Below are 25,669 nucleotides of genomic sequence, written 5' to 3' on the forward strand. Positions count from 1 at the left end.
TGAATCAATTAAAGTGGAAAGACTCAACCACACTTCAAATGTGTGACAGCTGCATGTGGCCTGGACATGGCACAGATGCAACCAGGCATGCGCCACTGGGAGAACGGAGAAAGGATGCCCTTATGTCACACACGAGTCCAGAAGGCGCATACAGTCACCCTACTGTCTGCAGAAGAAAGTTCCTTTTTAGATATGACAGAAACTGGAGTGAATTGAAAGCTGCGCCCCTTCCCCCAACTCAAATGCAGAAGGAACAATAATTATGCTAGAAAGTTCTGAATGCTTTGAGAGATCATGTTATTCAACCTTTATAAAAGCCCCACAAGCCAAGTGTCACAGGTCCCTCCCTATGCTGCAGATGTGAAAGAACTTTAGGAGTCTCCTTCCCCATGACCATGCAGAAGAGCCCGAGGCTCGGTCTCTCCATTCTCAGACAGTAAACTTCAGAATCTGCCTCATGACTCTATCTGCATGGGAAATATGGCTGCCAGAGCCCCACCATACCCAACACGGGCTGCGGACTACAGGGAGCACAGTCTTAACTAGTGTCTTCTGCCCTATGATCTGACTGGCAGTCAAACTTGACTTGAACCATGACCCTGTCATCCTCACATGTACACTAAAAGAACCACACACACACACACACACACACGCACGCTCACAGAAACACGTGCGTGCATGCTCACATACTCACATACACATATGCACGCACGCACACACACCAGCACACGGCTAATGTTTTAAATACATTTACAATTCGCAGCAGTCCTTGCTGGAGGTGCATCTGGTTCCCAGGCCACAGGTCAGACACGCTCAGGAGTGTCTTCTTCAGGCTAACAGCATGACTGTCAGCAGCAGCAGACAGACCACTTCCCACTTTCACTCGGGTGCCCCCCACCACCTGTACACCTCTGGGCCTTCTAGTGTAGTTGCCTGGCCTCCTGTTTTTCAGGACAGGTTACAAGGATTCCTTGGATCCACTTGACACCTCTGAAGCTTCACCTTGAGAACACCATGGCCTCCAGAGTCTATCTGCTGTCCCGCGTTCCTTCAGACAGGGACCTGTTAGTTAGTCATCCCAATTTGAGGTGTGCAGGCTGTGCAGGCTGTGGTGTGCATACTCAAGTTCCCGTAGGCCAGGCGGGTCAAACAGACCCTTCCCCTGGTCTGTGGTGACTGGATTTCACACTGAGACACGCTGTGGAGAGCCACAGCCTGCCCATTTGAAGCTCTTTAACCACTGCACCCGGGGCTCTTGTGGTCCAGAGACACCCGACTGGCTCTGAGGATCCTACAGGAATGTATCTGGTGGTAGAGCACACTGCCCGGTGCACACTTACCTGCGGGGAGAGCCATCCTCATGGGGGTGTATGATAACCACCTTCACAGTCACGGATGTCCGCAGTAGGTCAATCATCTGCTCATGGGTCAGGGTGGCCACGGCCACCTTACAGATCTCCACCAGACGGCTCCCTTGGCGAAGGCCCGCCTTCCAGGCAAAGCCGAAAGGTTCTACGTCAGCAACAATCCCTTCAAAGTTCACATGGAAGCCAAGCTGGCCCAGCCCGTTCCTCCTCAGGGTCATTTCCACAGTTTCACAGCCTCTCGTCACTATCTAAGGGGGAAGGAAGCTGTTAGACAGGTTTGCTCTTTCTCGCTGGCTACCATGGAACCCTAATGAGGACCCACACAAGAGTCTAAGTGAGCCCCTCTCCCCCTCTGCTCTATTCCCAGTCACCTCCCTGTCCCTCCAAATGATTTGAGAGCAGCGAAAGCACCATGACCACGAATGGCCTGGCAGGCAGCCTGGCTCTTGAGACATGCTGTGGCACACCTCCCCCTGCCCCCCAACCCCAGCCACCAGGACTCTGAAGCACTGAATTCTCCTCTTCTAGATGTGCTGTAGCGAGAGAAGGAATGGCGTGAGCCACTGATCTCTCAGCCTCAGCCACCAAACTCTATGGCCTACCAGATACTTTCATCTAACTCAAAAGAAAGCAACACAATGTGCCCAAAGTACTTGTGATCTCACAGTCAGTGAGTGCCCGTGCTCAGGAAAGACTAGACTGCAAGGAAACCCTTAACTGTCCTTCATGCACTGGCCCGAAGACTTCCTAGTCTGTCCTGTCAGGCCTCCTGGAAGTGACCACCATGTCCACCTGGTACCAAGGGCCCCTTTGATCACTGTGGGGCTCGAGGTGGCAGAGGGGCCCTGTAGCCACCTTTCCTTCTCTCGACTATGCCCTGGATGCTAAGGGCCACCCCAGGCAGCTCCAGGGACACTCTTCTGGAAGACCAGGAGTCTACACAGCACCCCGAAAAGTCAACACAGCACCCCGAGAAGTCTACACAGCGAGGGAGCCAGTTCAGCGGCTTGTGCCGCAGCATGTGAGGTAATTAGTCACGGTAACCCTCTGAGGCACTGAAGGAATGTGGCTTGCAACGCCATGAAAGGAAAACATGGCTCATTAAACATCATTTGAAGATGATGACATCATTTTTTGTGGGAAACTTCAAGTTGGGAGGTATCATCCCCATCCCCAACGCCCTGGGGGCAGTGTATGGAGTTTCAGGTCAGTAAACTCCGTTTCCAGGAACCTGGCTCTGAACACACACATTCCTATTAATGAGCCCCGTGGCTGTGAGTACAGCTGGGGAGTTGTGGCTTGCTCCCTGCATCAGCATCTGGCCTAGGTTTCCATGGCTACGGAAGTGCACACACTGCCAGTTGGCTTCTCCCAGACCAGCACAATGCGGGGGACTCAGCAGAAAGGGAACACTGTGTCAGTCAGGAGTGAAGCTCCCAAAATCTCATGTTCTCAGCCACCTGAACTAATTCCAAGCTGTTAACAGAGCAATTCCAGGTGTCCAGCCTCAACAGACATTTCCTTTACTACTTCTTCAACTTTGTTCTGAGCAGCCCTAACAGACGGTATCTAGCGTGTGCGTGCTGGCAGATGTGAATGTAAAGCGCTACCTGAAATTCACTGAGGTACTGGGCTGGAGAGCACCGGCTGGGCCTTGTCTCTGACCTCCTCTCCTTCATTATCGTATTTATTATCTCCTGCGTTCAGACGTCCCTGAAGTCAGTCCAGGGACTCTGTGTTTCTGGAGTGCCCCATATACTAATGCAGTCTCAATAATGCTGGGAAACCCACATACCTGGGGCCAGCTACATAATTCCTGGGGCCCACTGGACAACACAAATAAAGGTCTCTACTCGAAATCTATTATGCAGTTGAACGTGTGACAGGGGAACCTCTATCAAGCATGGCCCTTCTCAGGATGTCTTTCCAGGACTCGGGTGTTATACCCAAGGTCCCTCTGGGAGCGAGCTCTCTCCTCCCTTCCTGTATCCACAACGCACAGTTCTTGCTGTACTCAGTGTCAATGGCAACAGTAAGTGCACCACCTACAAGAAATCGGTGTCCCTGCCACCTGGCACGATGGTCTTCCGGAGACACAGTCTGCGGTGACTACACCCGCTCCCACACTGACCGATGCTGACCGACTATACTCTCACACTGCTCTTCCTATAATAATAATAATAAAAGAGGAACTCAGCCTCTGTGGGAAGCAAGGGTGGGAACTGCTACCCACCCTTTTTAATGAGTCTCAGCTGACTATATGATAAACCCTCCTCGGGAAAGGAGTTAATAATCAGATGTTTTATGGCCAAAACACGCCTCCTCCTTATGTCACAGCAAGCAGTCCAGACAGCGGGTCTGTTGCTATTGCTCCGCTGCACACACCCAAAGGTAGCCTGGATTTTGCTTGTTAAAGCTGGCAGCAAAAATGTGACTACTTCAGGCATACACACTTGTAATCCCAGCACTTGGGAGGCTGAGGCAAGAGGATCTCAAGTTTGAAGCTGGCCTGGGATATAATGTAAGCTCCAGCCTGAGTTACATGGCAAGACCCCACCCCCTTATTTTGTTTCTTTGAGACAGGGTTTCTCTGTAGCTTTGGGGCCTGTCCTGGAACTAGCTCTTATAGAGCAGGCTGGCTCAAACTCACAGAGACCTGCCTGCCTCTGCCTCCCGAGTGCTGGGATTGCAGGCATGCACCATCACTGCCCAACTGAGTTCTCTTTATTACATAGTATTATTATAACCTGGTTTAGGCGAGGCTGGCTGGCCAGCAGGCCCCAGGGATGCTCGTCTCTGCCTCCTCAGTGCTGGGATTGCAGGCGCACAGCATCATGCCCATGTCTACATGTGCTCAGGATGCAATGCAGGTCCGCGTGCTCTCATAGTGAGTACTTTACTAGCTGACCCATCTGCCCTGCCCAGCCCCAGGACCTTACACCAAATACCATTTTTTTTAGAAGTCTCTTTTGAGACAGTTGATTTTTTTCATTTTCTTTTTTAGGTTTTTCTAACTTAATGCCCACATTTGCGAAATATCAAGGATTAACGTTATATTTAAGCTAACATATTTAAATTAAAACATTTGTTATACAAGCATGCACAAAGGGAGCAGAGAGAGAACCCAGTTACCAGCAAACAGCAATTCTGTGTTTTCAAGGTATGTGGTATCTATCATACAAACTTATAAAATATTTAAAAAATTCTTCTTTTTTGTCAACTATTACAGAAATAGTTCACAACATTCTCTTGAAGTTGACTGAATTTTTCTTTTTCTTTCTTTTTTTTTTTTTTGTTTTGGATTTTTGAGACAGGGTTTCTCTGTAGTTTTTGGTGCCTGTCCTAGAACTAGCTCTTGTAGACCAGGCTGGCCTCAAACTCATAAGAGATCCTCTTGCCTCTGCCTCCCAAGTGCTGGGATTAAAGGCATGCATCATCACCACCTGGCGAACGAGTTTTTCTTATTGTGCAGCTGGCTTCTTTACCACTTTGGTTGATTACTGACTCTCATTAAAAAACCAACCAATTGCTGGGCATGTGGCTCACTGGTGGAGTGCTCACCTACCAGGCTGGAGACCCTGGGTGTGACCTTTAGCACCAGATAAACTGGACGTGGAGGTCACAGCTGTAACCAGAGTACTCCAACAGGAGGAGACAGGTGGGGCGGAAGTTCAAGGCCACTCTTGCCACCTGGTGAATCAACCAACTAAACAAAGACCTCAGCCCTCACTGGGACAGCAGCTGGTGGCCCAAGCGTGAAGTCGGTGCAGCCCACTGGGACTGTGAGACACAGGCCATACTCACTACGAGCCGTTGCACTATCTCCCGGATGTCTTCGGAGCAGTTGTCCACTGAGGACAGCAGGATGCACTCTCCCCGTTCATAGAAGACTTTGATGCTCACCAACCCCGAAGTCCAGCCAATCACATCCCTGCAGGAACAGTTAAACACGACATTCTTGGAGTCCTTCTCGATCAACATGATGAACTCATTAGAGATCCCAAGCAGACACTCGATGTCTGCTGACTGGCCGAAGTCCCGTGCCACCACGTGCCACATGATGGCCCCAATGCTGAAGAGGTGTGCATCCTTCCTCGGCTTTACTCGCTCCTTCTTCTTTGCACCCAAGGTGATGAAGCTGAATTTCGCAGAAGTGTCCACCGTGGCGGTTGTGACAAAGTTCTCGGCCAAGTCCTTCAAGTATTCTTGCCTTGTTCGAGTAGCCATGGCCCGGAATTTTTCTGACTTATGGGCTGCGTTTTCTGCATTGATTACTTTGGCTAAAAGGAAGTCCCGGAACACAGCTGACTTTGGAAAAGTTACACCTTTGGGGATTGGGGGACCAAAGGAAGGAACATCCTTTGACCTGGAAACGCCAACACTGAGGAAGAAAGAAAAATGAAAAGAGATGAGTCATGGCTCTTTCTTCTTTAAGGTGGCAGGTCCCATATTTAACACAGGTTAGCCCACCTGTTTACATAGGTTAGCCCATCTGTTTACATAGGTTAGCCCACCTGTTTTGCAGACTGTTATTATTCTAATTTTGAGAGGATCAATGGACCTGATGGGGTACTGTCAAAAATTCAAGGCACTCTGCTGGCTTTCATTTGAATCAAATCAGTAAATATTAAATTAGTGGCTACACTCTGATTTCTTAAAAGCCAATGACTCTGAGAAGAACTGAAATATTTCATTTTCTATATAGAAAAACAATGTGAAGAGCTATGCTCCACAAAAAAATGTAGGCTGGCTTAGAAAAATATCTGTCCCATAGTAATTCAATTAGCATCAAGAAAAATTGAAAAGAAAAATGATCCTTGTCTCCAGTGAATTCTGTGCTAACAAGTCATCCCACAGAGTGGAACAGAAGACAGGACTTGCTGGAAGAATAAAGGCTGCAAGGGTCACAGACACCTGCTGTGGTTAGAATGGGAAATGTCCTCACGGGCCCATGTGTTCAAATACTCGGTACCCAGCTAGTGGGACTGTTCAGGGAAGTCGTGGGACCTGGAGGACAAGGAGCATAGCTGGTAGATACCCACTACCCTGCCATACCTCCCTGACCAAGGCCGATGGAAACAGAGCCACAGGAAGTCCCAACCCCGAGAGCACTCATCAGCTGTGCTGTCGCAGCAACAAGATAAGTGACCAAAAACAGCATCCACTAAAAACAGCACCAAAAACAATAAAGCTGTAGACCTGGCCTATTGCTGAGGAAGGTTCCAGAAACCCCTGAAGATGTGATGTCCATGTCTGCACCAATACCACCCACTTTAAGCACAGTGCTTATACAGAACACGTGACATATTTTCTCAGCTGTCGTCCCTTCCTTAACATAGGTCAGTGGCCTAGCTAGGCCAAAGGTGCATCCATAGCCATCCTGTGAGGAAAGCCTAACCTTGTGTTTGAAGTAGAGCCTTCACGGGGGCCAGAGATTCCTATCAGTAGGCAAAGCCAGCTAGGAGGTAATGGTTTCCCGAGTGGGCTGCACATGGGGCCAGGCCACAGTGCTCAGACTGGTGTCCTGCCTGCGGGGGAGGGGGAAGCGTCACCATCTTCCCATGAGGACCAGAGGTCAGATCCCCAGCAACCATATCAGTGAGCTCTGGGCTTAACTGAGAGACCCTGCCTCATGCAGAAGGGAGACGAGCCACTGAGGAGGGCTCCTGACATTAACCGTGGTCTTCTATATGCATGCACGTACACACACATGTGGGCCCCCCAGAAGTGTACCCATACATGCAAAATATGCATATACACATATGCACATACACAATGAAAATGGAAAGTTAAGAAAAAAATAAAGAAACCCATACACCCAATACAAGCAGTGAGGCAGGAGCATCCTATCAACACGCGCAGGGAGCAGTTATTCATCCTGGTCACCTCCTAAGGCAAAGCCCCAGACAGGAGCCAGGACTCAACGCAGGCCCAGTGGAGAAGGTCTTGGGGCTCTACAGCACACACAGGCCTTACCGTCATCAAGGCAAGTGGTGCTGGGTTTCAGTGGCCCTGCCAGGGAGTCTCTAGGATTTTATCTGCCATTCACGTCCCTAACAGGCCACACCATCTGGCTGAGGTGTCAGCCATGGGCCCTGGTTTAGTCTCTCAGGAAAGCAGAAAATGGAACCCCACTACTCTGAGTAGCTAGGTTTTTCCTTCCTTAAGAGGGAGGCAATTACTGCCCACAAAACATAATCAGAGTGAGGACGGCTAAGAATGTACCTCTGTGGTAGAGCTCATGCCTAGCAGACACGTAGCCCTGGTTTCAACCCCCAGGACTAGCAAAAATAAATAAAAATTATTATCAGGCAGGTTATAATCTCAGCACTTCGGAGGCTGAGTCCCTGGCCAGCCTAGGCCACACAGGGGAAGAGGAGGGAAGCGGAGAAGTTAGGCAGTTATGGGTCCAGGAGAAGAACTGAAAGCCAGATGGGAAGCAGGGCCACAGGCTCACCTGTAGCACACGTTCTCTGTGCAGGGGTTGTGCACCTTCACAATGACGAAGACGTGCTGGAAGTGCGAGCGGATGTTCCTGGGGGTGAACGGCAGGGCGCCGGGCTCCTGGAAGACGACGGTCACGATGTCGTTCCCGATGTGCCGCTTCCGCAGCAGCTGTGCAGGGAAGGGGACACCCAGAGTGACACACAAGACAGTAATATATACACAACCTACTCACTCTCCACTGAGGAAGGACCAGGGACAAGCAGAGCCCTTCGGGGATTCCAATGGCCTTGAGCATATTGATAAGCTGGGTGTCATAAGCAGAAGACCCTCAGAACAGAAATCTAAACATCCAAGGTCATCAGAGAGAGAGCATGGCACCTGGGAGGGAAGTGGGCTTCCCCGGGCTACATCCCTAGCTATCCCTTTTTCTTACAAATCTACTTCTATTCTCTCTCTTTATCCTTACCAGCTATTGCTTTCATCCTAAAGTAGCACCCTAATGCTCAATATACTTGTAAGATATGCTATGGTCTAAGCACCTCACCTTAGAGGGTTAAGGGAGGGGTGACCTACTGCACACACAGCCCTGGCTTAGACCACAGGCTCCCATGCTGCCTTGCATTTCTGCAAGAAAACCAAGAGGTTCCTCCATGGGTAGCATAGGTCTTAAAATTAATTAACTGAAACTTGGCTTTTTGATAGAATTCATACTAATTAATAAATCTGGAATTCTACTACACTAGCAGTTAGAAAACCCAGTCTTTTGCAATCTTACAAAACTGAAAGTCTAGGGGAGAGAAGGAAGCCAGACTTGCTTCTGACATCACTTCTGCCAAGAATGTTCCTCACTACAAGCTCTTCCTGGACAGTTCCTGTGTTGATGTGGAGTGAGGCACCTTGGCACACCTCACCCAGACAGTTGTCTCTGCTTCTGAGGCTTGGATTTGAAATGTCTCCCAAAGCCTCATGCAGGAAAGCTCAGCCCCATGCAGCGGCGCTCACGGGGACTCTGACTTCCAGTGGGAAATCTAAGGAAGGGCTCATAACAGAAAGTACCAGTGGGAAGGTGACAGTGAGGAGGCAGAGGGCCTGGCTGGAGGAAGCAGGACACTGTGGGAGTGCCCGGGAGGGCTGCATCTGGTGTCCCGACTCCAGCCTCCCAGAGGCTTTCCTCTGATGTGCCCTCCTACCTCACTAGAGACCAGAAACACAGAGCCAAGTGACTATGAACTGAAACGCTGGAAACTGAGCTACGATAAACCTTTTCCTTGTCCACATTGATTTTTCTCAGACGTCTTGGTAGTGAGAAGTCTGTCAAGGCTGCACCTCTGCTCCACCCTCATGCCTAGGTCACCCAGGTCCACTCTCTTCCCTGACTGGTTTAAGTTCCTATCTAGGTCGTGGTCTTCCCAAGGACAGGAAATGTACTGACTGGCTTCCTGCCTTCCAAAGGCATGCCCAGCACCAAGTAGGCACCCAATGCACATTTGCTAAATGGATAAATGAGGCACACAACCCATGTTCCTTCTGCCATGCATTAAAAGCATGCTCACCCTCCTGGGACCACATGCCAAGACTCCTCCCTACACAGGAGGCCTCTGGAAGCACAAGCGAGCAGCACAAAAATGAACCCCGCCTATTTCAGATACAGCCAGTCGCCCACCAGGGAGCTGGTGCAGTCACTGCAGGGCTGGGCCCATCTCCGGCAGTAAATCTCCCTTCACTGCCAACAACAAAGAACACGACCTTGCCCTTGAGTTTATTTGGCACCTACAGAACATGTTTGACTGTCCTGGGCATTGAGTTTGACTTTTAACCCCCTTTAAACTTGGAAATAAAAAGGATCCATAGAGAGCTCCCTGGCTTCTAATTTAACACATAAAGAGCCAAGGAAGTAAAAATGAAACGCTCCTCCCCAAGAGTCCTGCTCATATCCTGTGGCTCTGTCTGAGCACAGGGAAACCATTGTACTGCCAGGAGTTTTGAAACACATATTGATACACGGTATTAATCTCCCTGTTCAAATCTGTAGTTTTAACAGACTTTGATATACCTCTAAGTAAAACACACTATTTCAAATTCATGTTTAAAAAAAATACAGTAAAAACTACATTAGGCAAAACAGGTGCCCCCTCTTTCCTGATACTTGACAAGTTCATTTTCATATAATGTGACCAGACATAGGAAGATCAAGAACGAAGCAGCTATTAAAACTGAAACAGGCCTGGTGCTGTGATAGGACATAGCTGTAGAACACAGAACACAGCAGCCTGCCCTACACATCCTTCACTGAGAATCTCCAAAGGACAGGACATCTTGGAGTCACAGTGAAGACAGAGGTAATAGAACCAACGGCCGGGCAGGGGCTCTGCACCACATGAGTTCAGAACAATCACTGTACATTGTGTCCCTTGGCAGTCAGATGACCGATCTATGAGGAGCATATGGCATACAGTAAGACCCTGTCTCAAAGCACCAACAAACTAAGGGAGGCAGGTATTCTCACAGTCAAACAAGGCCTGTATTTCCAAAGGCAGCCTTTCTTGCTCCCCACAGAGGCACAAAAGCTAGCTGGTTGCTCTGGGTTCCCAGCCAGTCCACCTCCAACTTAACTGAGGTTCCAAACATTTATCAACAAATTAATATCTCTTATGACCATACTGTACCAACAGCCAGAGTAAATGTACAAACTAGCCAGGCAACAATACTATACAATTAAAACAAAGACACGGAGCAGAGTGTGGATTTTCAGAGCCTTCCTGACAAGGCTAAGAGGAAAACAGGGCTAGTGCAGCCCTCGGCTTCCACAGCAGCCCTCAAGCTGCTGTCATTCCTATGCAGGGGCGAGGAAGACACAAACCACAGAGCCACTTCTGGGCTTTATCCTGGCAGAGAGTGTCAGTCAGGAGGGAATATAGGCTTAGTCCTGATCTGCTCAGATAGCACCAAACAACCCAGGCTGCTCTAGGATCTAAGGGCTCATCAGCTATAGCAAGCAGGACCCATGAGGTGCAAAACCCTTCACAGAAGGGCCTGCAGCCAGTCTAACACTGCCCAGGCCAGCCCAAGTATTGCAGCCTGTAAGTCCACTGTAAATATAATAACAAAACCCCAAGGGCCTGGTCACTCCTAGGTAATTCATAGGGCTTAAGGCCCCTTCCAGTCAGGGCCAACTGAACTTCGCACATGCACTAAGAAAGAAAAGGTTACAGTGTGCCAGGCACTGTGCTGTCTCCTAGTTTATGAGCCTACTCTGAGGAAAGGGTGTCTCTGCCAAGGTGAGCTTTGAAGTTGCCGTGTGAAGTTCTCGGTGATGACATCACCTGTTGGCTGAGCTGTGGTCTCTTCACAGAAGGGGTACACAGGAAACACAGCCTTAGGAGAGACTAATATGAGTTTATCCTGTGTAGAGATGTGGGGTCCCAGGGCATCTGTGGTCTAGGGGCCAGTAAGGCTTCTCCGGTGGGAAGGGCTCAGGCCTGCTAACCGTTCTTGAACTTTACTACCTTAACAAGCAGCTCCCAGAATGATTTATTACAGGAACAAACACACGAAATCAGATCCTCTGAGGACAAGCCTGGGCCAGTTAACAAGTTACAAACACTCTGGTGCTAATAAGAACAGGGGTACAAATGGAGTTGGGGTTCCGGTTGGGCTGAGTCCCATGGTGACTGCCATGGGACTGGCACTTCAGACTTTTCTGCTCTTGGCATTAAGTTTGTGGGCATTATTTGCAGGATGAGAGAGATGGGAAGAGTCAGAAGAACCTGTGGCAAAATTTTAATAGCCACGCCCACAATCAGGGAGTGCCACTGTTCGGCTACAACCAGCAGCTTATAATCAGCAAGTCTACCAAACGCCTGGGCGAAGAAAGTCACCCAGACTGTCGAGGCGTTCAAGCCTAACCTTTACACACAGATCTTGAGGAATAGGGACAAAGCCAGCAAGCAAATTTAGTCACCTAAAAATACCCATGAGCTGCACGTATGGGATCATAAAACAGTTAACAAAAAAACTTAGGCATAGTGCACACAGCACTGCTTAGGGCTCAAAGCCAGGCCTGGCAGTGAAGGCTAGTAATCCCGGGGATCTAAGGAGAGATCTTCCAAAGATGAAGGGGGAAGAACAACAAATACTAGAAAACACTATGGATCATCCAGGAAGGTCAAGAACTGAGTTAAGAGTCTGAGGAAAACATTCAGCCAGGGAGTCCCAGAAGGGAGGGTGTGAAGTTTGAAGTTTGCTCCTGAGGAGAAAAGCCCAGTGGTTTTCTTAGCTGAAGGACTTTTGGGGTTTAGAACTAGTGGGAGGGAGAAGAAGTAGCCGGTCCTTTCTTTGGGGGGAGAAAACCATAAGTTTTCACTCAATTCATGGATTTCACAAACGTTTAAGAAATGAGAAAATTCAGGGTTGGAGAGAAGGTTTAACAGTTAAGAGCACTGGCTGCTATTCCAGGAGATCCAGATTTGGTTCCCAGCACCTACATGATGGCTCACAACCATCTGCAATGCCACCTCCCAGCAAACACTCATAAACATAAGACAAACAAATCAAATTAAAATAAAAAGGAAATGAGGTAATTATCTGCCGTATGTTTCTCTCTCCAGAGGAGCCGCTCTCAGGCCCCCGCGGGGTCTGCACAGGAGGTCAACAGGGTGTCCAGAATGTCAGCACTCAGCAATAACTGTCTCTCAGTCCTGCCACAAACCACGTGCCAGCAGCTTAGGACCTTCCCTGGGAGTCACCTCCAGACTCAGGGAGCCTTCTTCCTTTAGAGGGGCTGGGGTTGGGGCTGCTCCCCACCAGGAACACCTTATGTGGAGCAGCCACAGCGCTGCCAAGATCTGCTATCAATTCTAGCAATTTCGGTAAAAGAACTCAACTCATTTTATAGCTACACAAAACATCCTGTTAATTACTTGGTGATGTTTTAGGCATCGTTAAGCTTTCAACACTTAAGTCTGCCAGAGACTGCCAGTGCAGGAGAATTCTCTCCCCACACAAAGGGTCAATACATTGGGTCATCGAAACAACACAATAAAACCCCAATGAGGAGCAGCAGCTAAGAACAGCTTTAGCCCCCAATGCAGTTAATACTTTCTAAAATCAAGTTATTCACCCACATGTGGAAACCTGTCTGTCTGGTCAACACAGTTGTTCTCATAATTAACATGGTGGACGGGGGGTTCTCTTAAAAAGTCTGCGTAGCCAGCTTCTCAGTTTCCTGATCAATAAAAAATACAACCATCTTCCCATAAAGGCTCCAATATCCTACAGTAACAGCCAGAGAGTCAGCTTAATGAGCGCAACCTATGGTTAAATGTAAACTTGCGGTCTCACTCTTCCCCCTTCCCCACCCGGCGTGATGGATCTGGGAGCTGGATGGATGCACTGGGGGACACGGGAGTGGGGACATGCCACAATGCATACAGGAGGCCTTACCTGCTGCCTGTTGTTTGGCATATATGGAAGCAACGTTGACACGTGGAACATGAGTTCAAAGTCTTTGTATGTGGTATAGAGGGAGTGAGTCCCTGTGGAATCGGCTAAAAACAAAGTAAGCAGAAAGCTAGTCAGGCAAGCACAGAACCAGGGCTCTACTGTGTGGACGGTGGTTTCTGCAAAGGATGAGAAGCACAAGCCGCACTGTGTGTAAACCTGGATGCTCTGCTTGGCTGGAGCTGTCCTCCCAGGCCTCTGCTCGCCTGTCAACTTTCTACTGAGCATGCTCTCAGAGACTCGGACCCAGCGGGGAGATTATGGTCTCTTTCTGTACCTCCTTCCTGCATAAACACACGCTAAAAAACGGTAAAGCTGGGGAACTGGTTCAGTTGGCAGAGTGCTTGCCAAGTGAGTTGGGGAAGTGAGCGAGGATCTGCAGCACCCATGTCAAAGGCTAGGAGAGGAGTGGTGTCTGTACTTGGCAGGTACGGAGACAGGCAAATGGAGGTTGCAGGGCAGCCAGTGTGCCTCATCAGCGAGCTCCAGGTCCAGTGAGATGGCCCAGCAGGTGACAGCTACCGCCGAACAAACTAGAAAATCCAAGACTGATCCCTGGAACCCACACAGACCAACCAGAAGGATACGGGGCTGATGCACCCATAATCCCAGCCTTTCTATGGCAAGATAGGAGGTGGTAACAGAACTGCCCTAACACACTGGGCTCAGAGAGCCTGGGGTACTTTAGGTAGTATAAAAAATGAGACAGCCTGCCTCAACAACATGGGAAGAGGAAATCGACTGCTCAAAGTCATTCTATGATCTACCTCCACACGCCCATCACGGTGCTGTGTGTTCAGAGTCACACATGAGAAATAGAAATTAAAGGACATAAGGCGGAAAGCAATGCAAGAGGACACTGACTGACATTGACCTCTGGTCTCTACATGAACCTGCATGCACTCTGCACAATGTACACAAACATAAATATTTTAAACAAGAAATGGTGGTGTCTGAATTGTTAATTGTAAAGATAGTCATCTGTTGTTTTTAAATGTATATAAACACACACAAACATGCATATAAACACACAGGCCACTCACATATACATGCACGTAAAACATACACTCACAAAAACACAGGAACTCACACATACACAAGCCACACAGGCTATTTGCATACATGCGCACAAACACCATAACTCCAACTCGCAGAGGTGCTCACTCTTATTGTCCAGCTGCGCGCGGTACTTGCTGAAGCCTTTCAGCCGCACCCTCTGGCCGAGGAGGTCCAGGAACTCCTCGAAGGCTGGCCCTGCGGTCTCGTTGTTGTACATCTCCTCTTCTGTGCTCTGCCCGGCTTTGCAGTACAGGATCCCGATTTTGTGCTGAAAACTCAGCTACAATGAGAGGAAACATGATGAACTTGGCAGCCAGGCCAGACCTGCTCGCTTCTAGCCAAGTTAAAGCTGCGGAAGCCCGGGATCTGGTTCCCAGGAAAGCATGCTGGAGAAAGTCCCAAAAGCAACTCTCATTGTGCAAGATGTTACAAACAGGAACCAAGTCCAGAAACCCAAGGATACAGCTAGAGAAGAGTGAAACCCTAAGAAACACTGTCTGTGGCCAGCGCCGTGTGGGGTTTGAGAAAGAGTGGGCAGCCCTGTGCAGACACAAAGCGAAAACTGCGACTGTGTAAACGCCTCATCTAACACTTCACAGCAGAATTAGGGTTATCGCCCAAGTTCAGGAAAGGGTAAGGCCATGGACTTAGAAAAATTTTCTCTTCTCCGGCTCTTTTGTTTTTATCTTTTGTAATTTATTTGAACATTCATGGGAAAATGTTGGCTGAGAGGAGAGAAATCAAATCAAATTAAGGTCTGGTAAGGGAAGAGTCCCAGCGAGAACTGCAGTACGTTTTTGTTTCCATTTGTTTCCACCAAAGGACGTTTGGTTGTACAATTACAGTCATTTCTCACATTTTGACTGTTTTGAAAAGAAAACATTGGCCACAGACACGAGACTCCAGAAGGAGCTGTGGCAGCGATTGAACAGCTCCTGCCACAATCCTACGTCACAGTCAATACCGTGTCAAAGTGGAAGCTGCTGATTTCCTCCAGAACCAGAAAGAAACTAGTTCCAATTTCAGCACTTGCTTCTCTTGGCCCCCAAAGATCAGCTTCTCGGTCCTGGCAGCAGAGGCCTTGGTCCTCCAGCAGCAGCGAAGCCTGAGAGACTGACCTTCAGACGTCACCAGCTCTGCGGATGTGGCTCCACAGCGGGTTGGCCTTCGGAACTGAGATGGGAAACTCAGCCTCAAACTGAACCCCACAGAAGACTCTAGTAGCAAAGCGAGGCGGAGTGACAGGCAGTTCTTAGAGCCAGAGCACAGTAACAGTCTCAGCTGCTTCAGTGTCCACGGTGAGAGAGACTGGTGCTTCCTGGGCAACCTCAGCGGGCTGCACAAGCTTCGCTGTCTCTTTGATGGGTGCTGACAGGAACCAGGGTGGGTGGGGTGTGGAGCCACAAGCTCCTCATCACAAAGACCACAGTGGCTTTGGCCTGGACTGTGGTTTCCAGAGGTTAAGCTGCCGCTACTGAGCACCTGGTATTAAGGGCTTATTCTTTACAGGGATCAAAAGGGAATTTTGTCCCCAAAGGGAAAAAAAAATCAACAAACTCAATTTGACAAAACTTTTTGTTGTTCTTTACGAACAGCAGAGGACTCTGATTGCTTGGAGATGGCTTAGATCTTCAGAGCCTTAGGGACGAGGTGGTTGACTCCGCGAGGCCAGAGTGCTGTCAAAAGGTTCCACACGTGCACTCTATACTTCCCTCCCCATGGCCAGAGAATCTCAACTGCAGCATCCACCAGTAAACTCTAGAACAGGCCATCACTTGCATGGCTGTGACCCCACAGGTGTGATGTCGAGCTGGCTGAGCCGAGCCCTCCATGGGCTTGCGTGCACTCCCTGACTCCATACATCTGGTGGACTTCCGGCACTCCTTAGGACTTTATGGAGGCCAAGGGTGGCAGCTCCCTGCTCAACACTATGCTGTCGATTTCACTGTCTTCCACGCATCCAAGAAAACCCAAATTGCGTCTAAATCCGAACTAAATGGGAATGGTGTTTCCAACCACTAGACCTGCATTGCACGGACCAAGACCTTTGGGAAATGTAATGACAGAATCAGAATCCAGATCCTGTAGATAGAGGGACACCCACAGCATGGCCAGGAACAGGGCTACGCTCATGGGTGGTCACCACTATTGACTTCCCTCATCTGTTCTCCAGCAAGATGGAACTGAGAAAGAAATGCTTCCAGGGACCTAGAACCGTTTACTACAAGATTGCAGCAATCTACTGCTATTCAGGAAGTGAACTATTGTCACCTGGCCTCTTTTAGAAAACTAAAAAAATGTCAAATGGCACTTCACTTTTCCTCCTCCTAGTACACTGACAAACAACGCTGCTGTGAACACAGCTGAGCACATGTCCTTGTGGTGTGACTGAGCATCCTTTGGATATATACCCAAAAGTGGTATTGCTGGGTCTTGAGGTAGATTGTTTTTTCTAATTTTCTAAGAAATCGCCATACTGATAGCCAAAGGGACTGTACCAGTTTGCACTTCCACCAGCAATGGAGGAGTGTTCCCTTTTCCCCACATTCTCTCCAGCCTAAGTTGTCATAAGTGTTTTTGATCTTGGCCATTCTTTAGGTAACTCTTCTTAGAGGCCAACCTATGAATTCCCTAATGTATAAATCAGAATGACCTCTTTAAGAAGAGAAAAAGGCAATGTATATAGTAAAGATGGCTCAGCAGTTCAGAGCACTTGCTCTGTAGAGGATCCAGCTTCAGTTCCCAGTACCTACATGATGGCTCAGAACCACCTCCAACTTTAGTTTTAGGGAATCTGATGCCCTCTTCTGGTGTGCATACATTCACACACATAAAAATAAAAAAAAAATCTTTAAAAAACAAAAAGGAAGTGGGAGCTGGAGAGATGGCTCACTGGTTATGAGCGTCTGCTGCTCTTTCAGAGACTCTGAACTCGAAGCACCCACGTGGGAAGGCTCACAACTGCTTATGATTCCAGCCCCAGGGTTTCTCACGCTCTTTGGCTTTCTCAGGTACTGGCGTGTGCACACATGCGTGCATACACACTTCTAAAAATGGAAAAAAAACAGCATTACAGAAGCTGGGAGGTAAGTTTATAAAGACAATGTGTCAAAACCCAAGGCCCTGCATTGTAACTGCTTTTCAGCTATCCACAGTGCTCTGTCTCCTTGCTTGAAACATCTTACCAAATCCAGCAAAGAAAATGAACAAGCTAGACTCTCCTCACCTGACTATGTCCTGAAGGGAAGAGAGATGGCCAGGAGCCAATCAGAGGGAACCACAAGGGCGACAGAATCCAAGCAAGAGGAGCCACAGCAAGGTTAATTAGCAGTTAAACATCTGAGCTTTTTTGTTGTGCTAGTGCCCTCACAGGCAGATTTGCTTTCAGGAAAATAAACAGAGCAGCAGTGCCTGGAGTAAGAGGGCAGATCTGGCAGGGGATGGTAAAATACGTCTCTGTTAGGAGTAAATACATAGTCTCTTTTCTCACCAGTCCTTGACTTCCAGGACACAGGAGGAGTTGCCAGAGCTGAACGTTCAGCGGGCACTCAGGTCCAAACATCATCACAACACACAGCAACTCAACATGGCCAAGCTGGAAGACAAAGCCATGGAGCCCTGCCTCCAACACCAGTTTGCTGACGTCCAATTCTAAGACGGTGTTCACCCAAGGTCTGAAAAGGCTGGGCATGGCTTTTGGACCTGCCTGGCTTATGACCTCACAACCATCTGCCTTACTCGGTGAGGACATAGCAGACCACAGTTGCCATGTGGTTTTGCCACTCTCCTTCTGAAAAGCAGAACCACATGGTTTGGGGGAAATGGACCCTCTATGGGATTTTCTAGATTTGGTCTTTGGGTCATACGCTTTACTTGGAGACATTTGCAATAAATGGTCTCAAAGAAAGAACATGAAAGCCTGGTATAGGAGTTAATGTCTATAATTCTGGCTACCTAGGAGACTGAGGCAGGAGGATTCTGAGTTCAAGACCAGCCAAAGAGAAAGTAAGACCATATCTTTAGAGAGAGGCGAGCTGGTGGGTGTGTGCCCCCGTGCATGTGTGTGTATGTGTGTGTCCCATACAATTCAGGTTTGCATAAGCTTTCTGGCCACACACTGTACGTACCCCTTGTTCATCCAGCTTGAGCAGCTGCTCTGGGACTTTGGGGGAGCTGGCTGCCTGCCGCAGGCACTGTATGCTCAGCTCTGGGATAACATACTCCAGGACTTCCTTGAGGGGCAGACCCCGGGCGGTTCCATGCCGGGCCGTGGAGGGGACAGCATCTTCTAGGATTGCTCCTCTCAGTGTTGTGAGCTGGGACAAATGAAACTCCACTTAATACCTGGTGCTGGTTACTCACAAGGGGTCTAACAGTTTAGTAAATGGAAGCGAGATAATCCAGTGGAAACAAAATCAACATTCCTTTCATCAACAACGCTACAGAAGGACGGGAAGGCACCAGGAGGGGCAAACAGATCAGACAAACAGAGGAGAACCTAAGAAGGAAGGAAACAAGGTCGAGCAACACAAACAATTGACCTGAAGCCCTGAAACCCCATGGGAAGGCTACTGAGGAGGGACCCGGGATAAGCCCACAGTACATCGCCCTTCTCCAGTCTCTGCATTTCTGTTTATCCCCTTCTCCTTTCTTATATTCTGTTTAATATCTATGCTGAGCACTCCTGGAGGTGCATGTGGGTGGCTGAGATGGGACCACAGGACCCAGTCTCACGTTTTGTTCTACTACTTGGAAGCCTAGTGTTCTGAATGAGAATGGTCCCCATAGGCACATATATTTGAATGCTTGGTGCCTGGCTGGTGGAACTGTTTGGGAAGGATTAGGAGGTGTGACCATGTTGGAATAGGTGCATCACTGGGGGTTGGCTTTGAGGTTTCAAAAGCCCATGCCATTCTGTTAGCTCTTTGCCTCCTGCTTATAGATCAGGATATGAGCTCTTAGCTGCTCTTACAATGCCATGCTTGCCCTCCTGCTAGCTGCCAATCCCTACACCATGATGATCATGGACTCTAACCCTTAGTAACCATGAGTCCCAATAAATGTTTTCCTTGATGTTGCTTTGGTCATGGTGTCTTCATAGCAATAGCAAAGTATGTAAGACACCTGGGTCACCCTTCCGAGCTGTCATGATAGGGAACAGCCACTGCCGTGTGGTCCAAGTGAATGTGGTCACAGGGACACTTGGAATGTACACAGTGTTCTCTGTGCACTCCTGAAGCCTGTGACCTGCATGAGCCATGCTGTCCACAGACCTCAGGGAAGGTGACGAGTGTGACAGACATCAAGACAACTGGCTTCATCAATTATTTACATTATTATCTTAAACTTTAGTGTGCATAGGTCTGTCTTCAAAGCTGTCACTCAAGGAAAGGGCTTACCCCATATAAACATAGTCAGCATTGAGCCCAGGAAACCTGGACACCTGCATATATCAGTTGAGACATACAGGGTCACCGTGCTTACAGAAACAAAGGAAACAGAAAAGCCTCTTTTTTTTTTTTTTTTGTCTGACCTAACGTGGTCAGCTGGCACATTCTGGACGGTCTGCCAAATGGGGCCCACTCTGATTATGTGGGACAGAGGACTCAGGCCTGCAGTGCAGGGGAATCTGATTCCTTAGGGTGGCTGGTGTGCTGCTTTACTGGACCATGTGTCCAATGATCTTGATTCTTACCTGTATGAGACCAGGCAGGCACAACAAGCTGGTCTGCCATGGCATGGGCTGGATGGACATGTAGCCAGATTGGTTATACATGCCGGTCAGACCCACTACAGGCCGCCTCATCTCCTGCATTTGATTTTAAATGCATTTCCAAATTCTGATACTAATTATGCAGCTCACATCCGTTCTCATATCTCAGTCTGAGAACCTGCCATCTTTACCATGCTGTTAGGTAAGTTGGCAGTAAGATTACAGCTACCTAAGATCCAGGACGGGCTTCCAAGTACTCACTCAGGAAAAAAAAAAAAAATCACATAACCCCTCTCAGAGTCCTTAAGCATTAGATGACTGACAGGAAAATTAGGTTTTCCAAAGTTTAACAAAGTGGCAATGAGGGTGGACTCCACAGCAGCCTCTCACCTCACTGGTCCTGAAGGCCACCCTGTAGTTGAACTGGGACCCTTCTTTCTCCTTGGGATCTTCCACCTTCTCCCTCCGGATGCTGACTGCCACGGGGCCAAGGTTTTCATCTATTCCAAAGTAGTTCTGGTGCTCTGGGATTCAAAGGAGCAGAGTCAGGGGGGAGAGCGACGCTGCAGCATTTGTTCACATACGTCCCCAGGGGAGCGCCACGAGGCGGCACCATGTCCTGCCGCACAGAGCAGCACCCTTCCTGCTCCCTATCTGGACATGCTGTCCGGTCCTGCTGCCTCACTCACGACCTCTCTGCTTTTCACTGTCAGGGTCATCCTGAGATGCAGCAGGATGGGTGGCCATCCTCAGCACTGTGGAGAGGCGTGCTTCCTCCACAGTCATCACTGACGGCTGCCATGTGCTGCTCCCTTCCATATAACTCCTCAGGTTACCCAATGGGCCACTCTGACCTGTCAAGGTGATCTTAGCCATTAGTGGAGTGGCAAAGGCCACCTTGTTATCAAACTGTCTCTAGTGTCTTAAGGAGAAAATTAGTAATAGGGAACACGTGACGACTGCTGGGCTGTGAAGGTCACTGGTCCTACAAACCCAGTAACTCCCTCCACCAAGATGCCAGTTCACCTTTTCTTTCCCATAAATCCCTGGCCCTTGAATGAGACCCAAACCTCACAATGCCATGGCAGGAATGGACATCAGGGTGTCCCATCTCTTAGGCACAGGGTGCCACAGGATACATTTTCTAATGGACAGTCACCAGCCTTCACGCCTCTTCATTATAGCCACATGCCAGGTGACATCTAGCAGTGGGGACACAGGAACATTCAAGGAAGCAATCCTCACTCATGATGTGAATCTCCTGGCAGGAACCCTTCCAGGGCTGGGACACTCCTCGCTCTGAGAACAACTCGGGCTGGACCACAGACCCTTCGTTGAGGGTCACCATGTCCCACTGCAGTTTCTACCCTGATGTCTCTTCAGAAACAGCCCAACTGACAGCAGCACGATAGAGGCAGCTGGGCTGCGCAGAGCAGTTGCCCACATGCCCATTAATGCAGGTTAGGAGCGCACCTGTCATTAACAGCCATATCACACAGAACCACATGCAGAACAGGTACAGATGTGAATTCTTTACGAACCATAGCCTGGCCAGTTCTCCAAGGGTTGTATCCTTAAACACGGAGTTTTTCTTCACCCTTACACGAAACATCACATTTATTCCCTCTGGATGTCACCTTCTAGGCCTCCACCATTCTTTCCCAACTCTTGGTTTTGAGTTCAGGAAGCCTGCAAACTCTGCAAACTCTGCAAACTCTGCAAGCTGTGGTTCGATGCTCTGAGAACTGCTGGAGAGCTCTGAAGTCAAAGCACCTGATCCACTCCATTCAACATTGCCCCGACTGGCTTTGATATAAAAGCCACTCATTTTATACTGACCGGGGAAGCAGACTAGTGTAGCACAGGTATTCTGTCCTTGTGGGACCAGGCAGAGCTAGAAGCAGCAAGAAGGCTACGTTTGGTGAGAAGGTGAGTCAGTTTCAGAATGGAAAAAGCCTGTATGTGGGATATAGTTTGTGCTGACACCAAGCAAGATAATGGTCATAGCCTTAACTCCAGTGTCACCAAACACATGTCAGGGTTGAAGAAGCTGAGGAGCTTCTGTGACTTGAAGCAGGAGTTTAAGATCAGTAACAGGAAGTGAACTGTTTGCTCAGCGATTCTTGTTACTCCTGAGGACGCACTGGTGAAAAGGGGTCCAGGGTGCTGCACTAACCCTCGGTATAGCACACATGCGTCAGCACAGAACTGTCCAAGCTGCAGCTAACTGCCCTACGGATTTGGGCTCTACTATTCTTGGCAATACTCTGTAGCTCTCTACGGTGGTCACTTCCCTTTCTTCAGATTTGATCCCAGGTTTGTGGTGTTTTAGAATCCATCACACACACACTACGTGTGTGTATATGTATATATACATAAATATATATCTGCCATATATCAAACTTCTGTTTCCGAACAGGCTGCCGCAGACTTTAGATCTGAGTTTCCACTGGTATGCTCTCAGGTGACCCCCTGGGAAGATTCAGTTGTACTCAGTCTTTTTAGGGGCACAGTGGCATATAATCCTCCACTGAATCAGAAGTCATATTTTGAAAAACTGAAGAAACTATTAGCTCTTTCCCTAGAGATGACAAGGACACAAACTAGGGAACAAGAGAATAAAGAGAAGGTGTTTGTCCCTCCTGACAGCTCTTTCTGACCTGTGCAGCAGCCACACCTTGCTTCCATTTCTGGCTCTGGCTCACCCGCACGTGGGTGTTTCTAAACTGACATGCAGAAGTGAGGTTCCCATGGTCCACAGGCACCATGCCTGGACTGCAGACCGCACAGCGGTTATGAGCCACCAGTCTTTGCTAGGAACCTCACAGTGCCTTTGGTTTCAGCAAGAGGGCTGTAGGATGCCTGCATATGTTTCTAAAGAAATTAACATGTTTCCCGGGATTTGAGAACATGCTGCCTAGCTCTTATTTAGAGCATGCCCACAGACCATGAAGATGTGAACACAGCCTATGCTCCCTCCCCCACTTCCCCAGAGGAAACAAAGGCAAGGCTTTCAAAGGACATCCTGAATCCCTTTCAGGAAAGACCTGAGAATTTCATCCTGAGAAGCCCTGCCACTCTGGAGCGGCTTTGAGCAAGTTCCTCTTAGCTGTGTGCATTCAGACCGCCCCCCCCCCCCGCCCCGGCTTGGCCTTATTTCCAAACCAATGAGCTGATGATTTCCATAAAATTGTTTCAAGAGTGAATCAAATGAAATCCTTCCCTGGCAGGATGGACGCTGTGAGAAGGCTGTTGATAAGTTCAATGAAAATCCACACATCACTCAAATATAACAGAACATGATAAAAAAAATGGTTAACAAGATTGTAGTGTGGGAAACAAAAATCGCAGCACCTTGGTGGGGGGGGGGTACCATTCCATCAAGGAAGGGGGAAAATTCTTAACTCCAACAAAGAAAAAGGACTGGGGTGCCCCGGGACCCCAGCTCAAGGCTGTCTGTAGATCTGCAGTGTCTCAGAAGGGAGATTAATTAGCAAGTCACCAAGGAGTTGAGCAGGGAAGGACAGGCACTCTGAAAAGACAGATGAGAGCAGCTTTGCTAGGTTGTGGTACTCAGTGGTAAAGTACACTGCAAGGCCATAGATGCCACAGGCTCAGCCCATGCAGAGGACTGTCTCCTGTAATGCAGCAGGCTTAGTCATGCAGAGGACTGTCTCCTGTAATGCAGCAGGCTTAGTCATGCAGAGGACTGTCTCCTGTAATGCAGCAAGCTCAGTCATGCAGAGGATTGTCTCCTGTAATGCAGCAGGCTCAGCCCATGCAGAGAACTGTCTCCTGTAATGCAGCAGGCTCAGTCATGCAGAGGACTGTCTCCTAAGGCAGACTGTATCCACCCTACCCTCTATGCAGCTGTGTGCCTGCATTCCAGTCACTGTCCACCGCTGTGCTCTAGGAGCAGGGGACGCAGCACAACAGCAGTTGGACGGATGGGTGGGTGAAGACCCCGCCTCAGCAGACCACGGGAAGTCTCCGCCAGCCCCGAGGAACCTATGTCCTGCAAAGGCTGTCTGCTTTGTCAACTTGTCTCCATACAGGAAAACCGAACGAAGTATTGGTGCTGCCACACGTCTCCTACCCAAACTTAACCAAAGAATTGTTACTGAGCTTGGAAAACCCACAGCACTGGAGGGAAATAATCATACAAAACAAATGAGGAGCGATGTTTCAGATGGGGCCAAAGGGGCAGGGCTAAGTGACGCTGTAGAAAATGGTCTGCTGTGAACGTTAGAATGGAAGCTGCCTGGCAACAGCACTTCCATAAACAGCTTCGGAGGATAACTTCACATAAGAGGCAAAACTAAGCCATGGGCTGCAGAGATGGCTCAGTCCATAAAATGCATCACCATAAACAAAACGCATGAAGACTAGATTACTGAGTTCCACTGAAATGCAATTCCTGATTCAGTAGCAAGAGGCAAAGATGGGGCGGAGTCTCTATACAGCAAGCTGGCTAGTCAGATGAATGTCGTCAGTAAGCTCCGCTTTCAACTGGAAGACCCTGTCTCTAAAGGAAGGATGAAGAGTCCAGAAGGGCCCCTGATGTCAACCTCAGGCCTGCAAAGGCATAGACAAACATGTGCATATGCACAAACACAGATGTACAACCATGCACCTGCAAACACACACACACACAGACACACATGTGCTAAAAACCAAACAAGAGACATGGCTAGAAAACATCATATTGAGTGAGGTAACCCAGGCCCAGAAAGACAATTATCACATGTACTCAGATATAAGTGGCTTTTTTAGACATAAAACAAAGAAAACCAGCCTACAAATCACAACCCAGAGAACTTAAACAAAAATGAGGACCCTAAGAGAGACATACTTGGATGTAATTGACATGGGAAGTAGAAAAAGACAAGATCTCCGGAACAAATTGGGAGCATGGGGATCATGGGAGAGGGCAGAGGAGAGGGGAAAGGCGGGGAGGGGAGAGGCAGGGAGGGGAGCAGAGAAAAATGTAGAGAAGACTAGGAGCTGAGGGGCCGTCCCAACTGCCTTTGCTCACTGCAGCTTTTAAGCAACAAGTTCTCAAGAGGAGGAGGGCACCTTTGAGGAAACCCAAGATCCAGGCTGCGGGTGAGGCGCAGCTGTCCAGCTTCTGTGCATTCTCAGCCAGGAGGGGCACTAAGCCTGGACCTAAGCACACCCAAGAGGCCTTGCTAGTGTCCCCAGCTCTCCACTTGGGCCGCCAAGCAAGGCTCACAGAGACATCAGCATCTCCTTCCTGTTTCCCCACGGCTGACCTGAGACCTGCTGAGGTCCAGAGGGAACAGGCCTTTGCAAGTTCTTAAACCGACTCCCTGCACCCTCACCGCCCTCACTGCCGCAGCAGAGAGCAAGTGCGTGGAAATGTCCCCTGGTGCCAGAGTCCCAAGTACAACTGGGTAGTTCCTCCTGCTAGGAGCTCCTCGACTCAATGGGGCCTCTGTGGGGGTGACGAGGGCCAGGGAGAGAGGCTATGCAGAGCCTGTCCACAGTGTCCTCTCAGGGAGGAACATGTGTCTTAGAAACACACATATTGTTAGGTGTCACGCATCTCTGCCCATGTGAATCT

At 49.0% G+C, this 25,669-nt stretch overlaps 1 protein-coding gene across 4 annotated transcripts in view; it reads right to left on the reverse strand.

The window, feature by feature from the left end:
- Positions 1-25,669, reverse strand: part of Sipa1l2 (signal induced proliferation associated 1 like 2) — a 154,228-nt gene that overhangs the window by 46,479 nt on the left and 82,080 nt on the right. For all 4 annotated transcript variants that reach the window (XM_038312779.1, XM_042054231.1, XM_038312777.1 and 1 more), the window contains exons 4-10: positions 20,476-20,609; positions 18,500-18,688; positions 14,478-14,652; positions 13,257-13,360; positions 7,825-7,982; positions 5,172-5,748; positions 1,341-1,615 (exon numbers count right to left, since the gene is read on the reverse strand). In XM_038312779.1, the coding sequence (XP_038168707.1) occupies positions 1,341-1,615; positions 5,172-5,748; positions 7,825-7,982; positions 13,257-13,360; positions 14,478-14,652; positions 18,500-18,688; positions 20,476-20,609 (1,612 nt within the window). The remainder of the gene's footprint in view (positions 1-1,340; positions 1,616-5,171; positions 5,749-7,824; positions 7,983-13,256; positions 13,361-14,477; positions 14,653-18,499; positions 18,689-20,475; positions 20,610-25,669) is intronic.

The sequence above is a fragment of the Arvicola amphibius genome, chromosome 15 (genome assembly GCF_903992535.2).
Source record: "Arvicola amphibius chromosome 15, mArvAmp1.2, whole genome shotgun sequence".
NCBI classification, from domain to species: Eukaryota; Metazoa; Chordata; class Mammalia; order Rodentia; family Cricetidae; genus Arvicola; species Arvicola amphibius.